This window comes from Athene cunicularia, assembly GCF_003259725.1.
Source record: "Athene cunicularia isolate RWA chromosome 7 unlocalized genomic scaffold, athCun1 chr7_part1, whole genome shotgun sequence".
In the NCBI taxonomy this organism is placed as follows: Eukaryota; Metazoa; Chordata; class Aves; order Strigiformes; family Strigidae; genus Athene; species Athene cunicularia.
Genome location: NW_020799107.1, coordinates 30,873,120 through 30,889,442, shown reverse-complemented (window position 1 = coordinate 30,889,442; position 16,323 = coordinate 30,873,120). Strand labels below are relative to the sequence as shown.

At 37.3% G+C, this 16,323-nt stretch overlaps 1 protein-coding gene across 11 annotated transcripts in view; it reads right to left on the bottom strand.

Annotated features, from left to right (window-relative positions):
• Positions 1-16,323, bottom strand: part of R3HDM1 (R3H domain containing 1) — an 86,598-nt gene that overhangs the window by 17,169 nt on the left and 53,106 nt on the right. For 5 of the 11 annotated variants that reach the window (XM_026853143.1, XM_026853149.1, XM_026853146.1 and 2 more), the window contains 9 exons: positions 14,135-14,243; positions 13,943-14,038; positions 12,550-12,587; positions 12,417-12,467; positions 12,047-12,273; positions 9,103-9,357; positions 5,703-5,857; positions 4,150-4,251; positions 373-633 (listed from right to left, as the gene is read on the bottom strand). In XM_026853143.1, coding sequence (XP_026708944.1) covers positions 373-633; positions 4,150-4,251; positions 5,703-5,857; positions 9,103-9,357; positions 12,047-12,273; positions 12,417-12,467; positions 12,550-12,587; positions 13,943-14,038; positions 14,135-14,243 — 1,294 coding nt within the window. The remainder of the gene's footprint in view (positions 1-372; positions 634-4,149; positions 4,252-5,702; positions 5,858-9,102; positions 9,358-12,046; positions 12,274-12,416; positions 12,468-12,549; positions 12,588-13,942; positions 14,039-14,134; positions 14,244-16,323) is intronic. The other 6 variants (XM_026853147.1, XM_026853151.1, XM_026853150.1 and 3 more) reach the window with 5 other exon arrangements.

The following is a 16,323-nucleotide window of genomic DNA, read 5'->3' as shown; positions in this document are numbered from 1 at the left end:
AGGTGCAACTAAATCTAAATAGCAATTAAAAATACTTATACTACATAAATTCCCTCTTTAACAGCCAATTTCTTCTACTTTCAGTGCAGAAGTAACAGTTCCCAATTTCCACAAACGTCCCAGACACTAGTAAACTCTGCAGAACATGAGTCTCACCAGTTAAACAGGAAAACCTGGGTGATTACTGCTCCTCAAGTAAGCTGGTCATTCACTTCAAAGCACATAAAACAGAAAATCCCCCCAACCCTATAATAAATGCACACAGCTGCAGTTTAACAGGGAGCTTCACACCATATAAAAAGCTCGTTAATGGGGGAGTGTAATCAGTTTTTAAATACAGATTGTGGGAGGATGGAAACGGAGCCCTTGTACCTGTGGCACAGGTTGCTGCATATATCCCTGCTGCTGGAGTACTTGCTGGTTGACAGGGTGGCTAGATGTTGAGTAGCCTGGAGCAGAAACTGGTTGCCCAGAGGGTGGTGGAGGTGGGGCAGCTGCGATGATATAACCAGATTGCTGTGGGGGTTGTAGGACTACCGTGGACTGGAACATCGCAGTATGAGGTTCAGCGGGATCAGCAGGTGGCTGGCGGGCAAGACTCATATGGCTAAATTGTGATCCTAGGTTGTCTTGCTGCAATAGTTCAAAAAAGGGAAAAATTACATTCACAAATGTACGTCCATGAAAAAAAGAGAATAAAATAGCCATTATCTCATTAAGTTTCAGATATGCATGTCTCAAATTACTGTGCAATAGCAACATCAGCCAAAGAACAACAGTAAAGATGGAACACAGCAGTAAATTATCTTCACAGCTAACAGCAGGAGAACATCCACATATAGAGACTTCACTCATTTCACTGCAAATATTCCATTTCTGGATTACATCTGCCTCTACTTATTGTAAGAATTCAACTATCAAAAAGTCAGAATTTGTGTCACTAACATTTTCTGTCTGGACTCCAAAGCTTGAGTGAAAACATCTATCCCCAGTTAAAATAGCAGAAGGCATTAGTATTGCTAAAGTAACTTTTGGTTTTAAGAGCTTAAGTTAATGAGGCTCTAATCCTGAGTAACAAGGCACACTCCTCTAACTTCGTATTATACTACATGCAAGGATTAATTTTTTTAGCCTGAAATCAAGTAACAGCTGCAAGAAATGTGTTCAAGTGGTTACTTACTATCTGTATTTTTATTAACGTCTGGAATGATGATACTGATTGCACTGAGCACTGCAGGAGCTCTGGGAAATTTGAAACGTCTATTACTGTAACCCCAAGCTCCTTTTCTTCGCAAGCAATTCAGCACCAAATTATCAATATGCTGGAAATTAGAAGTGATCACTCGTATTGTATTTGTCTGCTAAACAGGAAGATTTGGTTCATCAAAAGTGGACTCTCCAAACATGGAGAAACATTAGAAATATTTTAAGACTACTTGATCTTCTCTTAGATCATCCTGAAGAAGATAGCAGTTAATCAAGAAAGAGTAAGTGCAAGCTCTGTCTTTTACTGATTAGCTGCGTTCCATTTTATGATGAAATTTTATCTTTCCGAGGCTCAAGATATTCTTAATTACTACTGGAAATATGATTTTGCACAAAAAACTTCATTTAGAATATCTTTACAGCCTAAAAAGCCGTATTTTCATTAGATTAACAATCTAACTTTGGCTTGGGCATTTCATTCTTTAATGATGCATATTAATGCAACTATAATGCTTTTCTACGTTGGATTTTACATTCTGCTTTTCATAATACCTAGTTTCGAGATACTGACATTTAATTATGAGTTAATATTATCTCTAAAAATGTCCAAAGGATAAACCCAAGCAATGCCCATTTATTTCTGTTACACTACCAATATGAGTGAATTCTGATCTGGTCAGTTTGTCCTACAGTGTTATGTACAGTGCAAGCACGATTAACTACTGAAACATGGTATTACCAATAATGGGTAAAGCAAACTTTCCTGGGTACTGACTACACATGTTGGATTTAGATTATGAACCAAGACCATCATATCCTTCTCACTAGGTTACTTAAGTTACCATCAGCAGGAATAAATTTTTGAAACTGCCAGCACACTTAGGATTTAAACCCATTTCCTGAATGTGAAATGCTTTGAAGTTATTATAAACGTGGACAGAGTTTCATTCTCTGCTTTAACAACCTTATGGTTGTGAATCACAGCACAAAGACCCCTGAACTAGCTGCTACTAACAGCTATTTAGTCATAGGCTAAGCTTACATAGGAAGCTCACACTGGTTAATTAACCATTCTCATGTCATTATGAAGGAGGTAAGTTACACTAACTGAAGTCCACAGATATGCAAACTCTAAAATAACATGAGAAACAACATGGATAACAACAAAACACCCTCCCTGAAGTGCAAATCCTTTTTAGAATCGCATACCTAAAGTACACATAACAGTTCTGATAGTCTTAATTATATGCATGCTATAGAACTCATAAATCTGTATCTATTATTACAAGATATTTCTAATTAATGTTGAAAATATTAACAAAACAAAAACTCTGAATACATACTAAAACGGCTATTGTATAACACTGTGGTGGGTTTACCCTGGCTGGCTCCTAGGTGCCCACCAAGCTGCTCTATCATTCCCCCATCCTTAGCAACACAGGGGGAGGAAGAAGATGAAAAGCTCATGGGTCAAGAAAAGGACAGGGAGATCACTCACCCATTACCATCACAGGCTACACAGATCTGACTTGGGGAAGATTCATTTAATTTATTGCCAATCAGTGAGCAAGTAGGATAGTAAAAAATGAAAACAAAATTAAAATCAGCTTCCCTAACCCCCCTGGTTCTTCCCAGGCTCAACTTCACTCCTAACTCTTTGACCTTCTCCCCCTGTGTGTCACAGGGACAGGGAATGGGGGCTATTATTGGTTAATATCACTTGGTTTCTGGTGCTCCTTCCTCCGCAGGGGGAGAACTCCTCACCCTCTTCCCCTGCTCCAGCATGGGTCCCCCATGGGGTCACAAGTGCTGCCAGCAAACCTGCTCCAGCGTGGGCTCCTCCCTCTGCGGGGCCAAAGCTCCTGCCAGGAGCCTGCTCCTGCCCTCCACGGGCTGCAGGTTCCCTCAGGGCACCCCAACCCACTCTGCTGTGGGATCCTCCCCGAGCTGCAGGGGGAGAACCTGCTTCACAGCCACCTTCTCCCCAGGCTGCGGGGGAATCTCTGCTCCAGCAGCTGGAGCACCTCCTCCCCTTTTCTCCCTCTGACTTTGGTGTCTGCGGAGTTGTTTCTTGCTCCCTCACAGTGCTTTTTTTTCTCTAATACATTATCACAGAGATGCCACCAGTGTCGATGACTGACTCAGTTTTGGGCAGTGCGGGGTCAGTCCTGGTGCTGCCTGAAATTGTCTCTGTCTGACACACGGCAGCAGCTCCTGGTCTCTCCTTGCAGAACCACCCCTGCTACATAAACCCAACCCAAACATGCATTCATTAGAGTGTCAGAGCAGTGTTGGGAGTTGGGAAGCCTCAAATTTTTGACCTGGACTCTAGTTCAGATTTTGCCTTGGATAACTTCTCCTTTACAAGGTTTCAGTTTCAATTTGTGCCAGGTTCTTTTTTATCTGTTTTGTTTTTTTTTTTTTTAAACACAAAAGACTACTATAATTCATTCCCAGCTTCTATTTATTAAACAAGGGATGCTAGTGAAGCAGGAGCATTAAGAGTTCTGGCAAAGAGGTTAGAAAAAGATAACCTCAAAAACCAGAACAATGATCCCTCAAAATGTGTTAATGTGCAGCAGAAGAGCAAGCAATCCAAGAAACAATAAGAAAGGATGGAAAGAGGTTAATCCAGAGACTTTATAAAAAGGTACTGATTGGCCAACAAAACAACAACATTGAAAAGCTGTTCCTTTTCAAAGGGAAATATTATATATCTAGAGATATATAGACATAACCCTAATTGTATACGTTTCTGCTGAACTTGAAATAAAGACTTTAAAATCTCAGGAATTATTTCCCCCCAGCTCAGGCAGTATTTTGACTAAAAAGCTAGCCAGTCATTACACTTGTACCACACACCATCTTCAAACAACCAAGCAAAGGTCAGCATCCACTAAAGATTAACCCGTGCAGAGAGGAGATGAACAGTTGATATAGTACCACAGAATATTGCTGTGTAGAGGAGACTGGCAGGAGCGGGGGTGGATAAGAGACTGCAGAGTACTGAACAGGCTGGGAAGAAGGCTGCAGAGGCCGCATAGGCTGAAGAAATAACAGGTTTATAAACACGGTTAACATCAGAGCAAGAGAAGTGAAAACAAAATCAAAGTCTTTTGTAATAGAAAAAAGAAACTATGGTCCATTGCCAGAAAGGGAATGGATATTTTTTTTAAGTTCAAGACTGCATAGAATGAAAACAGAGGTAGTTTTATCTCTGTCTCTCAGCAGAAATATGTTTGCTTTATTAGTTATACATTATATTAGCTGTGAGTCAGCAAAGAGCTTTTATTTGACATTTACTGGTTATTTCAGAGATTTTCAGAATTATAAAATAAAAACCACATGTGTATTCTAAGTACAAGCTGTTTCAAAGCATCTAAAGACAGAATGAATCTACTACTACCCACAGATTAAACCATATTACTTTCACTTATTCAACAATATCAAAATATTTTCTCTAGATCATGGTTATTTGAACATCAGAGAAGTATAATTGCTGACAATATTTTGTGCAGGTTCAAATTCAGTATCCATAAGTAGTCAATCACAGAAGCAGTAAAGAATTTGTGAAGAAAAACAAAATACCATGTACACACTTCCAGAAACAAGATAGTGAGAAAGAGTACAAATAAACCTTTTTTCAAAACAGACCATCTCTACTGTGGCATTCGCAGTTATCCTGAGCAGAAAACGTGAATAGTCAAAATGAACAAAGATAAAAGTTTAGACGAAGGTCTATAAATAACTTTTTGATAAAATTTGAGAACAATTTGAAAACACCACAGGAGACTACAGCCAGTAGCTTGCTGCCTGAAATAGCGACTGTGAAAAGAGGTAGAACCCTGCCTTCTGCTGCCCATACACACTCTTTGCTTTGGTCGTCTTCTTCTTCAAGGGCTGAGGTCATCTTTCATCTGGCCTGTTATAATAAATTCCTCTTGTACAAGACGAGGATAAAATACATCCTGTCCTTCAGCGTGCAGTTCTGTGAGCAGAGTAAGCCAAACTGCAACTAAGGAGGCATTCATGCTCTACCAGTCCTAAGCCACCTCTTTTGTGCTATCAGTACGGCTTGGGCAGTACAGCCCAAGAATTCATCCAGCTGAAAAATAACCTTAAGACAAGGAGATAGATTTCAGTTGGATTAACTCTCTTCCCAGATTGCTGACTAATGCCAGGACTACCACACAGTATGCCTAAGGACAAAGGCAGAGCCACTTTTCCAGAGCAATCTAGGCTTGGTATGTTTTTGATACATAATATTTTCATACCAAAACATCTGTATGTTTAAGAAAAGCTGCCTACCATGTTCAGTTATGAGCAGAACTGATACTTCTGAAGTTTGGAGCGGAAAGAGTCCAGTTACCCATACCTGTGTAGCTATTACTTCTTAACATATGCTTCGACAGAACAACCTACTGATCCCCTGTTATCAGATGACAATGTGACAGTATCAATCATCAACATGAGCGTCATGTGTTTGACATGTGCACCTGTGAGAGGATGTGATTAGCTGCTGGCTGTTGCTGAGGTGGCGTGGGAAGAGGTGGCTGTTGCGGAGGTCCAGGCACTTGGGTCCTAACAGGTTGCTGAGGCATAGGAGGATTGTACACAACTGGAGTGCCATCTGGATTAAGGAATGGCTGACCTGGGAAGTTGAAATAGAACACACACAAGCAAATGACTGCCAGCTGCATCATCCAAGTTTGGAGAAAATAAAGACAAATGTCTTTACAGTAGGCAAAGTGAATAATAAAATTTGAAAATAAGTGAATTCATACTGGTTTATATGACACATTTATGCCAAATCCCCACAACTATAATACCAATAACTAAGGAGGCCTCATTTGACAAACTACATGCAGTTAAAAACCAAAACATTTAAAATGAACAAAGACACCACAATCTTTACTTAGTGAACACAAATAAATATTTGTTGTATCCTGCTTGTCTCAAAAACTCATTTTTAATTAAGTGGATTGAAAAGGATGGGAGTAATAAAGGAAGACCCAACTTTTAAAAATACTACTTTAAGGACCTTTTAAAAGGCAATTAAATGAATCTCCTTTAATCAGTTTGAACACCAAACAGAACACAGGACAGCTTAAAGGCAAATATTTTAAAAGTATATATAAAGCATTAGCTGCAATGGTATTCCCTTAACTGCTAATGAGATTACTGTTAAAGGACTCTCCTCCCCTATTTATAAATGAATTGGCCTTCAGCTTTCAAATATAATAATAATGTAGTATTATTCTCCTATTTGTTTGCAACTTCAATATTACAGCAGTAGACTAGTGAAAAAGACTTTAAAAATAAACTACTTAAAAGCAATCATAACAAATAGTGATTTATGCTTAGGACAACCTAAAATCAATGGAACAACAAATTAGCTAGCAAGGACCTGTGTCTAGCTGCTTAGTAACACCACTTGCACTGACTTATTTTGATGCTTAAGGTCCAAATACTGACAAATTTTTCACTCCTCTGATACAAATATTTTCTTGTCTGAGATTCTTTCCAGAAAGGTGTAAATTGAGACTAAAGCCTTTGCACCCTCGCCAGGGTCCTGTCAAAGTACACTAATGCTCCTTCAGACTTCTTCGTCCCATCATACTTAAATGCAACTGGCCAACATAAAACTGTAAAAGTGACTGGAGAGGACTGGGGCAATTGATGCAAGAGATAGACATGAAGCATGAACTGACTTGCAAAAATAAGCTACATATGCAGGTGATCAAGACATATTCAATTTAACTTAATGGATTTCTCTTTAATGCTCAAGAATTGGGAACAGTCACATAAATACAGAATCAGATTTTCTTATTGCTTGTACCACTTCCTGGTAATCATGGGAGCTTAACTTGTTTCTGGTCATGACTGAATAAAAACTGCCTTCTCCTAATTACCATCTGCAACTCCTAAGAATGACTCTCTAGGCCTAAGGTCACAAGATGCTCTGTCAGAAATGCTGAGAAACTAATCTGTGTTTTTTTGAACTCTGACATTTGGAACAATAAAGCCAGTTACTGAACAGTTACAGAATATGATATGAGTACACTAAGTCAAAAGTTTATCTGGACCTAGATATTCCTTGTTCTGCAAGTGTACTTTATCTTCTGTTAGACACTCATTACACATCAACTTTTGTTATGGAAGGCTATTGATGAGTGGTTTAAATACATTAAAGGTGGATAAAATGTAGGAAGAATCACAATTTTGAAAATCATGCTATTTTTAATGAGAACCAAGTCTGCCTTTTCCTGAGGGGGATGCAATTAAAGATGCTTTCAGATGAAAAACTCGCACAATTACATTTGTTTCTCTGCCCTTCCCTGTTGCTATGTGGAAGTCCCATCAATGTAACAGGGAAAATGACCAACAGTACAGGAGGAAGAAAGTGAAACCAATCACACACAAAATATTGACAAGCACGTAACTGAAATGACAATGACTCAAAAGCTGCTATTTTTTAAATGACAAAACTGTATCATGTTTTACATGAAAGCACTTTCAAGCTGATGGTATCGTTTCAGTGACTGCAATAGCTGTTTTGCTGTATAGTAACTCTAAAGATTTTAGCGTGGTCATGCTATAAACTCAGAATATGAAAAATGACAGCCAACATTTTCCATATTTAATGTAGACTGAAGTACTCTAGTCTACACAGACACAAACCCACTTATTTTGCCACCAAAATTTGTTCACTAATAATTATATTTGTCTTCAGATGCTCAACACAAGGCAAAATCCATGTATAAGATGTACAACCGTCGCATTAGCACTAGAAAAACTAAGTCAATAGCACTGTTGTCCAACCTAGACCTAAGACAGCAAATACATCCCCTTTTAAATCCAATAACTATATCTGAAAGTTAGATGCTACAGCTAGTCAATTGTAACCAATTTTTTACCAGGGTTAGCTTAAACTGTTCATTTACACAGTAAATCATTTAAGTGAAACCTCAGGCAGCACATCACTATGCAAAATCAATTAAAAAATATAATTTGTATATAACAGCAATTGATTTATAGTAAAGAAAAACAATTTTATCTATTTCCATGTTAAACCTTTTAGTTATAGAAGTGAAGTAATTTAATAACTGATCATTTTAACACCACCAATGAGAAAAATTTAGTTTAAAACATCACATGGAATTATATTCAAACACAATAAAGGTCATCTACAGATTGATGAGAAATATACCCTGAACTATTTCCTTTTCTACAAGGAAAATTAAACTAAAATTTTCAGGATTTCTTAACCTCTACAATAAAGTAAAAGTTTGCCCCAGGGAATGCTAATGAATCAATCCAGACAAGTAGTTACACATCTCCTTGCACCTACATTATGAAGTATCAATTTCTTACTAAAAATATGAGTATTTGACTTAAATCCTGTTTTAAACTGACAAACATAAGTTTAGAAATAGCATATGATCTCATGCTTATTTCTTTAACTTGTTTTAAGTCAGTGTCATGAGCATAGACACAAGAATATGCCTCAACAAACAGAATAAAGGATGATAAATTCTTTCAAGTCAATATGAATACTTCAGGCTCTCTCACCTCACTCAAACTGTTTTATAGTATAACTGGGAAAGACTTTTTCCTCTGCATTCTGGATAACAAATCATGGGATCTTCATATTTTGTGCAAGTCACTCATTAAAATTTTACATATGTTAAAACTCTACTAGAGGAAAATAAAGTGAGTTTACTTATGCCTTTGATCCTACAGTCATGCTTTCTTTTTAAATTAAGTGCAGTGAACAAACACAACCACAGAAGAAAAAAAGAAAGGACAGTACTGACATTCAGTCTTATGTAAACACTCGTGCATTTTTCTCCAAGCTCTCAATTGTAACAAACACATCCACAAGCATGTACCAACCTGTTTGAGGGTTGATCAGAATACTGCCAGGCGGTATGCCTGCCGCTTCCAAGGGAAGCAAAAAGAAGCTAGTGCTAGTAGGTGCCACTTGCCCGCTTATGCCACCATCAAAGGAAAGAGAGTTACTAGTGCTGACAGTTGGATAGACGGCAGGCGTGCCATGAGAAGGCTGGCTTAGAGCTGGCACTGGAAGAGGCTGCTGGGTGTGAGAAAGAGAACCCGTGGATGACCCTACACTACTAGAAGACTCTGAACCTAGGAAAGGAGTAACGAGAAATTGTTTTTACCTAGAGACAGAAACATCATGCTCACTTAAAATATACTTGTAAAAGCTTACCCTTAAAGCTCAGAGTTAATACATTATTAAACAGTGGCCTTTTCAATAACTCCCCCTTCATCTCCCCTGCAATAGCATTACAAGATTCCTTCTGTGAACCAAGGGTCAATTCAGCACTGCTTTGCACTGTAAAGTAAAGCTTTCATATCTAGCTCTGATTTTCTGCAAAGAAAATACATGCCTGTGTGCGTGCTAATGTTCAGTTCATCCACAATTCATTTAAGTGCTTGGTCACTCCAAAACGATGCATGCACGTGTATCAGTTGGGTACACCAAAGCGATGGACTCTGAGCCTGCGACTATCCCTGCAGGCCGTGGGGTACCGCAGATGCAGAGGGCCCAATGCCCCTTCAGATACACTGGCTACATTCCCATGCTCTGCATGCATGCAATGACCATTTTTGCTTTACTACTAGATGTCAGAGATCTTCTCTGACTCAACTGTTGGACAAATTGTGGAATACTAAAAAGCCCAAAACTACTTTTTTCCTTCTCTGACAATTTTCAAACTGAAATCAAGAATACAGCTGGAAAAAATGATGGTAATAGGGTAGCTTTAGCCTAGCTTTATGCAACAATTCAAAGTTCAAAAGGAGTATAAAATAGCTGATTGAAAGCAATAATCATTTTACAGATATGAATGACTATAAACATTGCAAGGCAGTGGAGAACCAGACCCTGAGCTTTCTGAAAGCCAATGCATGCAGCTAAAAGCAATATTCCAAAAGTCCAATATAGAGAGATCTGTAGAACTGCACTGTTGCTAGATCACTCTATACCTAGATCTCTAGGTATACAGTTTATCATACTTTTTATTAAGTCTTTGCTATGATACTTGCAGTACTTGGAAATAACAGAATATAGCTGCTTAAATTTAAGAACTCTTCATTATCAGCCTCTATACAATCTAGAAGAGAAAGCAAGACTCAAAAATGGCTGTGAGGAAATTAATCTATTGTTTGAAGTGACTTTGCAGTCCTTCATAAAAATTACTAATTGTAACCCTTTTACTTGTGTGTATGAAAAGATAGTATACCTTGAAGCATTTGCTGATACTATTAACTTTTATTATTGCTAGATTAATTGAAACACACTATTAATTGTAAACTGGGCAAAACAGCATATCCCAGCTCTGTAAAGTGATCTTCACCTAAGCAGAGTTGCTTTGATTACATTTCTTTACAAGAGTATCCACTTCTAGATTACATAGAGAAATCAGGCTGAAGCTATCATAATTAAAGGCAATTACATCCTTAATCAAAATGAATAAACAAAACCAAACCCAACACATGCAAAAATCACCACAACCTGTTAACTGCAGTGAAGCAACAACCATCAGGATAGGCATTCTGAACTTTGAATGTTAACTCTCAGAATGCCAAAATAAAGTTTCCGGTAAAATTTTAAGACTCCATTTATGTTCTTACAATTTAGAAAACAAAGATTGCTAAGAATGTATTTTATATATACACTATGGTCAGGTTGTAGTTTCTTTTCAAGCTGTGCCAGATAGGACTACTACATTGCTAAATGAAATAACTCAATATGATGGCACAATTTTACAGCATATGCAGAAGTACCTTGGAATGTATTTTTTTTAATACAAGCATACAATGGACAAACAGAATTTGGAACTGTTTTACTACATTAAGGTACAGAAGATATAGAATACCTATAAGGTAGTGGTGGTTTAAGGGAAAGCAAAAAATTTAAACAGATCCTCATTAGAAACAAGTTTTATAAATAAGATCAAAGCCAAGCATAATACAGGCAAGCAATAATATTCTGCTTTTTTACAGTTCTACTTCAAATTCTGAAGTAGTGCATCCGTAACCCACCCATATATTACAAGCCTCAAAAATGTCCACAACCAAGATTATCTATTGGATCAAAACTACTTTGGCATTTGGAATACAAATATTTACTAAATTTCATTTTTGAACCACAGAAGTTTTATATCTATCTTTTCTGAGATTTTGTTTTGACATTGACTACAAGTTAACATACGTTTGAAACCCAGACTCTTGTAATCTTCCCCAACATTTCTGAATCTGAAACAGTTCACTTCATTCCACTGATCTGATTTTTCAGAATTAAGTAAGCTTTTTAGCCGTATTCATTTAACAATGGCACTGCAAGATAACATAATAAATATAACTAACAATTCATAGGCCTTAATGCTGTTTTTCTCCTAGGGAGTAGGATAGCAGTGCACAGTTTCCTAAGACTGCACGATGCAGCTTTGCCACACCGAAACTAAAGACTTGAAATCTAGATTTTTATTTTATATGAAGTACTCCTGTTGATAAATATTTTCAAAGTCTTCATATGAGAAGAAATGCATTTAGCTTAAAGCCAGCTATAATGCACTTTAAAATTCTACTTCCCAAGTCAGAAGTCTCCATTCAATCAACTCTCCAAGGCCGTTCTGCACTACAGGGCTAGGTCTTCAGTCGTTCTGTGTAGGCAGCACCCGCTGCACCCAGAGGGAGCTGTATGCACAGAGCACCCGCCAGACTGAGGCCTCTACATATGCACACATCAAGTATCAAACCACCGGGTACGTCACCACTAGGTAACTATGCATTTGTACAGATTTTATTATACCTGTCTTAGACAGCCTGCCTGTGCTTTTGCTGCTTCCAGAGCTATCTCCTCTTGTCAGAACTGATATCCCACTGAAGCTGCTGGCTTTCGTTACAGCTGGCTTCAGATTGCGGATGGAGCTATCAGAGTCGGTGCTGCTCCAGGGACGGGGTTCACAATACTTCAGCTCATTCTCAGTACTGCTCTGATGGCTGTTGGCTGATCTCCCTGATGTTTCCTTATTGATTCTGTAAGTTATAAACTAAACTTTTAGCACAAGCATCAATTGCAAAATAAGAGAAAAAAAAAAGAAAGAAAAACAAGAAAGAAAAGGTGAAATGCATGCATAATACTTTGGGATTTTGTTGTTTTTAAAGAAAGCATCAAATACCTAAGTATCTGTCGTCTTTGTTGTGTACTATTAGTTTCTTCCTCCTGGATTCTGTTGACATTTTAATAAGATAGCTTAATATTTATGAAGAAAATAGGAAAATGAAACAGAATTAAACTGCAAATTTTCTTACCTTTTATCAGTGAAATAATTCTCTTGGGAACACAGGGACTGAGGGGCAAAGAAGTGTAGAAATTAATATGAAAGGCATCCAGAACCCGTACTACAGTGCAGTAACAAAACATGCTGCAATTTGGAGTCTTTTGTATTACACATAGACTTTTAGAGCATCCTCTTTATATTAAGCTGCCTGAAAACTTAACTTCTTTGGTTGATAATTTCCATGTTATGGGAAAAAAAAGACAGTATAAAAAGATCCATTTGCAGGAAATAAAAGTTAGCATTTGAATAGTTACAATGCTGACCATTTTGTTTACATCAGGGTTTTTCTGAGGTTACTATTCTTCCATGGGGCCTTCGCTGCCTTATGTAATTTCCAGCTGATGTGAGACTTCATAAGTCTGTTACCACCACCTGAGTTGCCTTGTCTTCTGCTTGAAAGTGTGAAGTAGAAGATTATGCTAGCTACTGCAATAACTGCACTGAATTCTTTGGGTACAAGTACACATGCTAAAAAGCAGACAGAATATACAATCAAAAGGCTATTAGTAACTCCAATTATGTTGTCCCTTTGACTTCTAAGATTTGGTACAAAGCTACTAAGGGTACAATACATGATAAATAAATACACAAAAGGAAAAGGTAATTTTTATATACAAAAGTTCATTCTTTTGTTTGTAACTAAGGTGAACAAAAAAAATATTTCAATATGGCAAATTCACCTCAGAGCTCATTACTGTTTCTTCAGAACAAGAGTCTGGTTTTGTATCTGTAAGAGCTACAGATTAATGTCAAAAAAGTGGATTATTAGAAGTAACGTATATATTTTTTTGACATAATTGTTCTGTTTTACTGAAATATAAATCACTACTAGTGCCTGAATTATAGTTTACAGTGTCATCCTGTAAAGAGAAACTGGACTTCTAGATTTCTGACTGAAGTTTTGCATGTGGAGATTAAAATAATTTTATTGTTACCAGTCACGTGTTTGCTATAGACACAAGTGAGAAAAAACATTTTGGTTTTGTATTATGTTTTGTTTTTCTTTTTTAAAAGTTTTTGCTCTGAGCAACAACTGAAATGACGGCAGTACCAAAACTCCATAACTCAAATTTCAGTAAGGGGCAAAATAATCTATTGAAATAGGTAATGCTAGATAACACAAAGTAATTCCTGAAGGTTGTTTGAGTTCCATACAGTTGTGATTACAGAAAACATAAGGTTTCTCAGTAACGTCAGTATCATTTAGGCCATCACTCAGGCCACACTAATGATTCTGATCCGCTCAGTCCCTTTCAGAAACAGAAAATTTCCTGGAAAGAAGTATCTTTTAACAAAAAACACATGTGCACATATATGTGTGAATTATTCATACAAAACACCAGAAGGTTTGCTTTGATACATACATCTTGTGCAAATATTCTTTCTCTAGCTCTCTGATATTCTTCTTCACGTTCTTCTATGGATTTACTTCTTCTGTCATCTTTTAATCGTATTCTCATCTAAATTAAGTGATACAGTGTCAACTTCTACAGGAAAATAAAATAAATACACAGTCAAATACAGCAAGTGGAAGGAAATAATCCATATGTATTTACCTGGTTGTCATCTTTGTCTAAACTAGAGTTATCTCTTTTAAGGATGTACCGCTTCTGGAAATCATCACTCTTCTCATCCTTTATATGCTCACAAAACTTTTGGTCAGGTCTGTGAAAAGTCGTTAAGACAGAAAAGATGTATGGTTTTGTAAACATATACTATACACAGTGGAACAAATTGAATATACTCAAGATTAACCTTAAATATACTTAATATTCTAACTGAAGTGATAGATTTTGGTTGTCCAGGCAACGGAAAAGGTACCAAAACCAAAAGATGATATGTACCCCTGACAAGTCTTGTTTCTGAGGCGTAACAAACCTGCTTTTAAAATCTCTTCCTCCTTCAAAGCTTTTGCTTCAATTTCCACTTAAGGTGGCAAGCAAACCACATGCCCTTGGGGAATCAGAAGTGCTCTTGAATCCAGACTGGTGCCATGCAATGGATATTGGGCATGCATGGAAGTGAAGATAGGTGCTTTCTGCTAGAGCTGTAATACCTCAGAATTCATTTCAAGGGAAAACAGAAGATAAAAAGACAGGGGAGAAAGCATTGAAACTTACAAACTTCTAAATCAAAATTAGGTAGAAATAAGCAAAAGAAGAACAGTACAATGCAGGCAAGCAAGAGCTTCATAGGATCACAGTGAGAGGATGAAGCAACAGGTTATATATATTGTTTTGGCATTTTATCTACTTTGTGAAAGAACAGTGAGATACTTTGCAAACTCCTGTTATTAAATATAGATACCAAGTACCTAGACAATAAAACTACTACTACCATAAGATAACTTCTCAGACAGTCAGGAAATATTTGTCTAATAAAAAGACAAAACATAGGTATACTCTTCTCTATTTCTGTTTCTTTATTCATTACCCAGAACATCTGTATAGAGTCAGGAGACCTTGTGTCGTCTACACAACAGCCAAGCCTAACTATTAGTTACTGGATGCCCAAACATAATTAGCAGGCATTTCAGAGAACCTTTAGACTGTCTTACCTCTTTCTTTTAAAGGTCCCTGAATTTACTGCCCTGCAATCACCAACATCCCACTCCACTGAGACGTCCCAGTATGCACTGGGTTGTTGATGTCAGTAACATCACTGATCAGCGATGGAGCCGGGAATCTGCCTATGAGGAAAAGGTAAGTTTGGTTTTATTCAACATGGAGCAGATCTCCAAGGTTTTCTTTCTAAATTCTTATTTTATATCCAAAGTGATTTAAAATAAGAATACTGAAAACATTAAGAATCTTAATGTCTGCAGGTTAGATGAAATGCCTGCTAATTAATAACTACACCTATAGGGGGCTTCCAGAGATCATAAGCTATTTAAATACAGTCTAGAAAAAAGAAATGGATAAAAAAGAAGAAATAATCTTTTAATAGTGCTTGTTCCACATTTGAAGTGCTAGGCTGAAGCTTCAGTCTAGAGATGCTGGTAGATACAAAGGCAATAGATTTTAAATGTATGGCTTTATACATCAATTTAGATAGAGAATCTATAGCCAAAGCAAAAACATGCATAAATACGTAAGTTACTTAACATATATTTAGGGTCTACAGATTTTTCTAGACTCTTCTGAGGACAAAACTGTTCATTTAAGTGAAATTTCAGTGTGGCATATTATTTCAGTTCTACTAACTCTAAAATTGGGGTGGACAATTAGATTTTTCTTCTCCCAAAGCTACAGAGAGTGTACATAGAGACTATGATTAGGATGCAGGCACTGCAAATTCCTATTTCCATGTTCAAATCATAGAGCGCTTAAAAACCCAACAAAAAAGAACCGTGTCAGGCAAATGGCTTTAAGTTAAATCTAGAAACTAGGTGGCATAAATATACCAACATATTAGTCCTTTGTCTTTCTGAGAGAGAATGAGGAGACAGAGCAAGTGCAGAGGACAGAGAGAACAGCTGGCTCCTTTGAATGAAAAGCTCAGCTATGCATGGATTCTGGAATTGCTGTGGCCTCAATGTTACTTTTTCTGTGATACAGATTTGCCTAGTGTTTTCTCTAAAAACTTCCCAGCCCTCACAGTAAAGCAGCATGCCATGACTTGTTAACCTGGTTGACACTTCCACTGATGAGATGTCTGTCTTCCCTGCTATGTTTAATTTTGTAAGGCCATGTTAGATCTGTAAGCAACGTTATTCTGATAAAACACTTCAACGCCTGAATTGTCT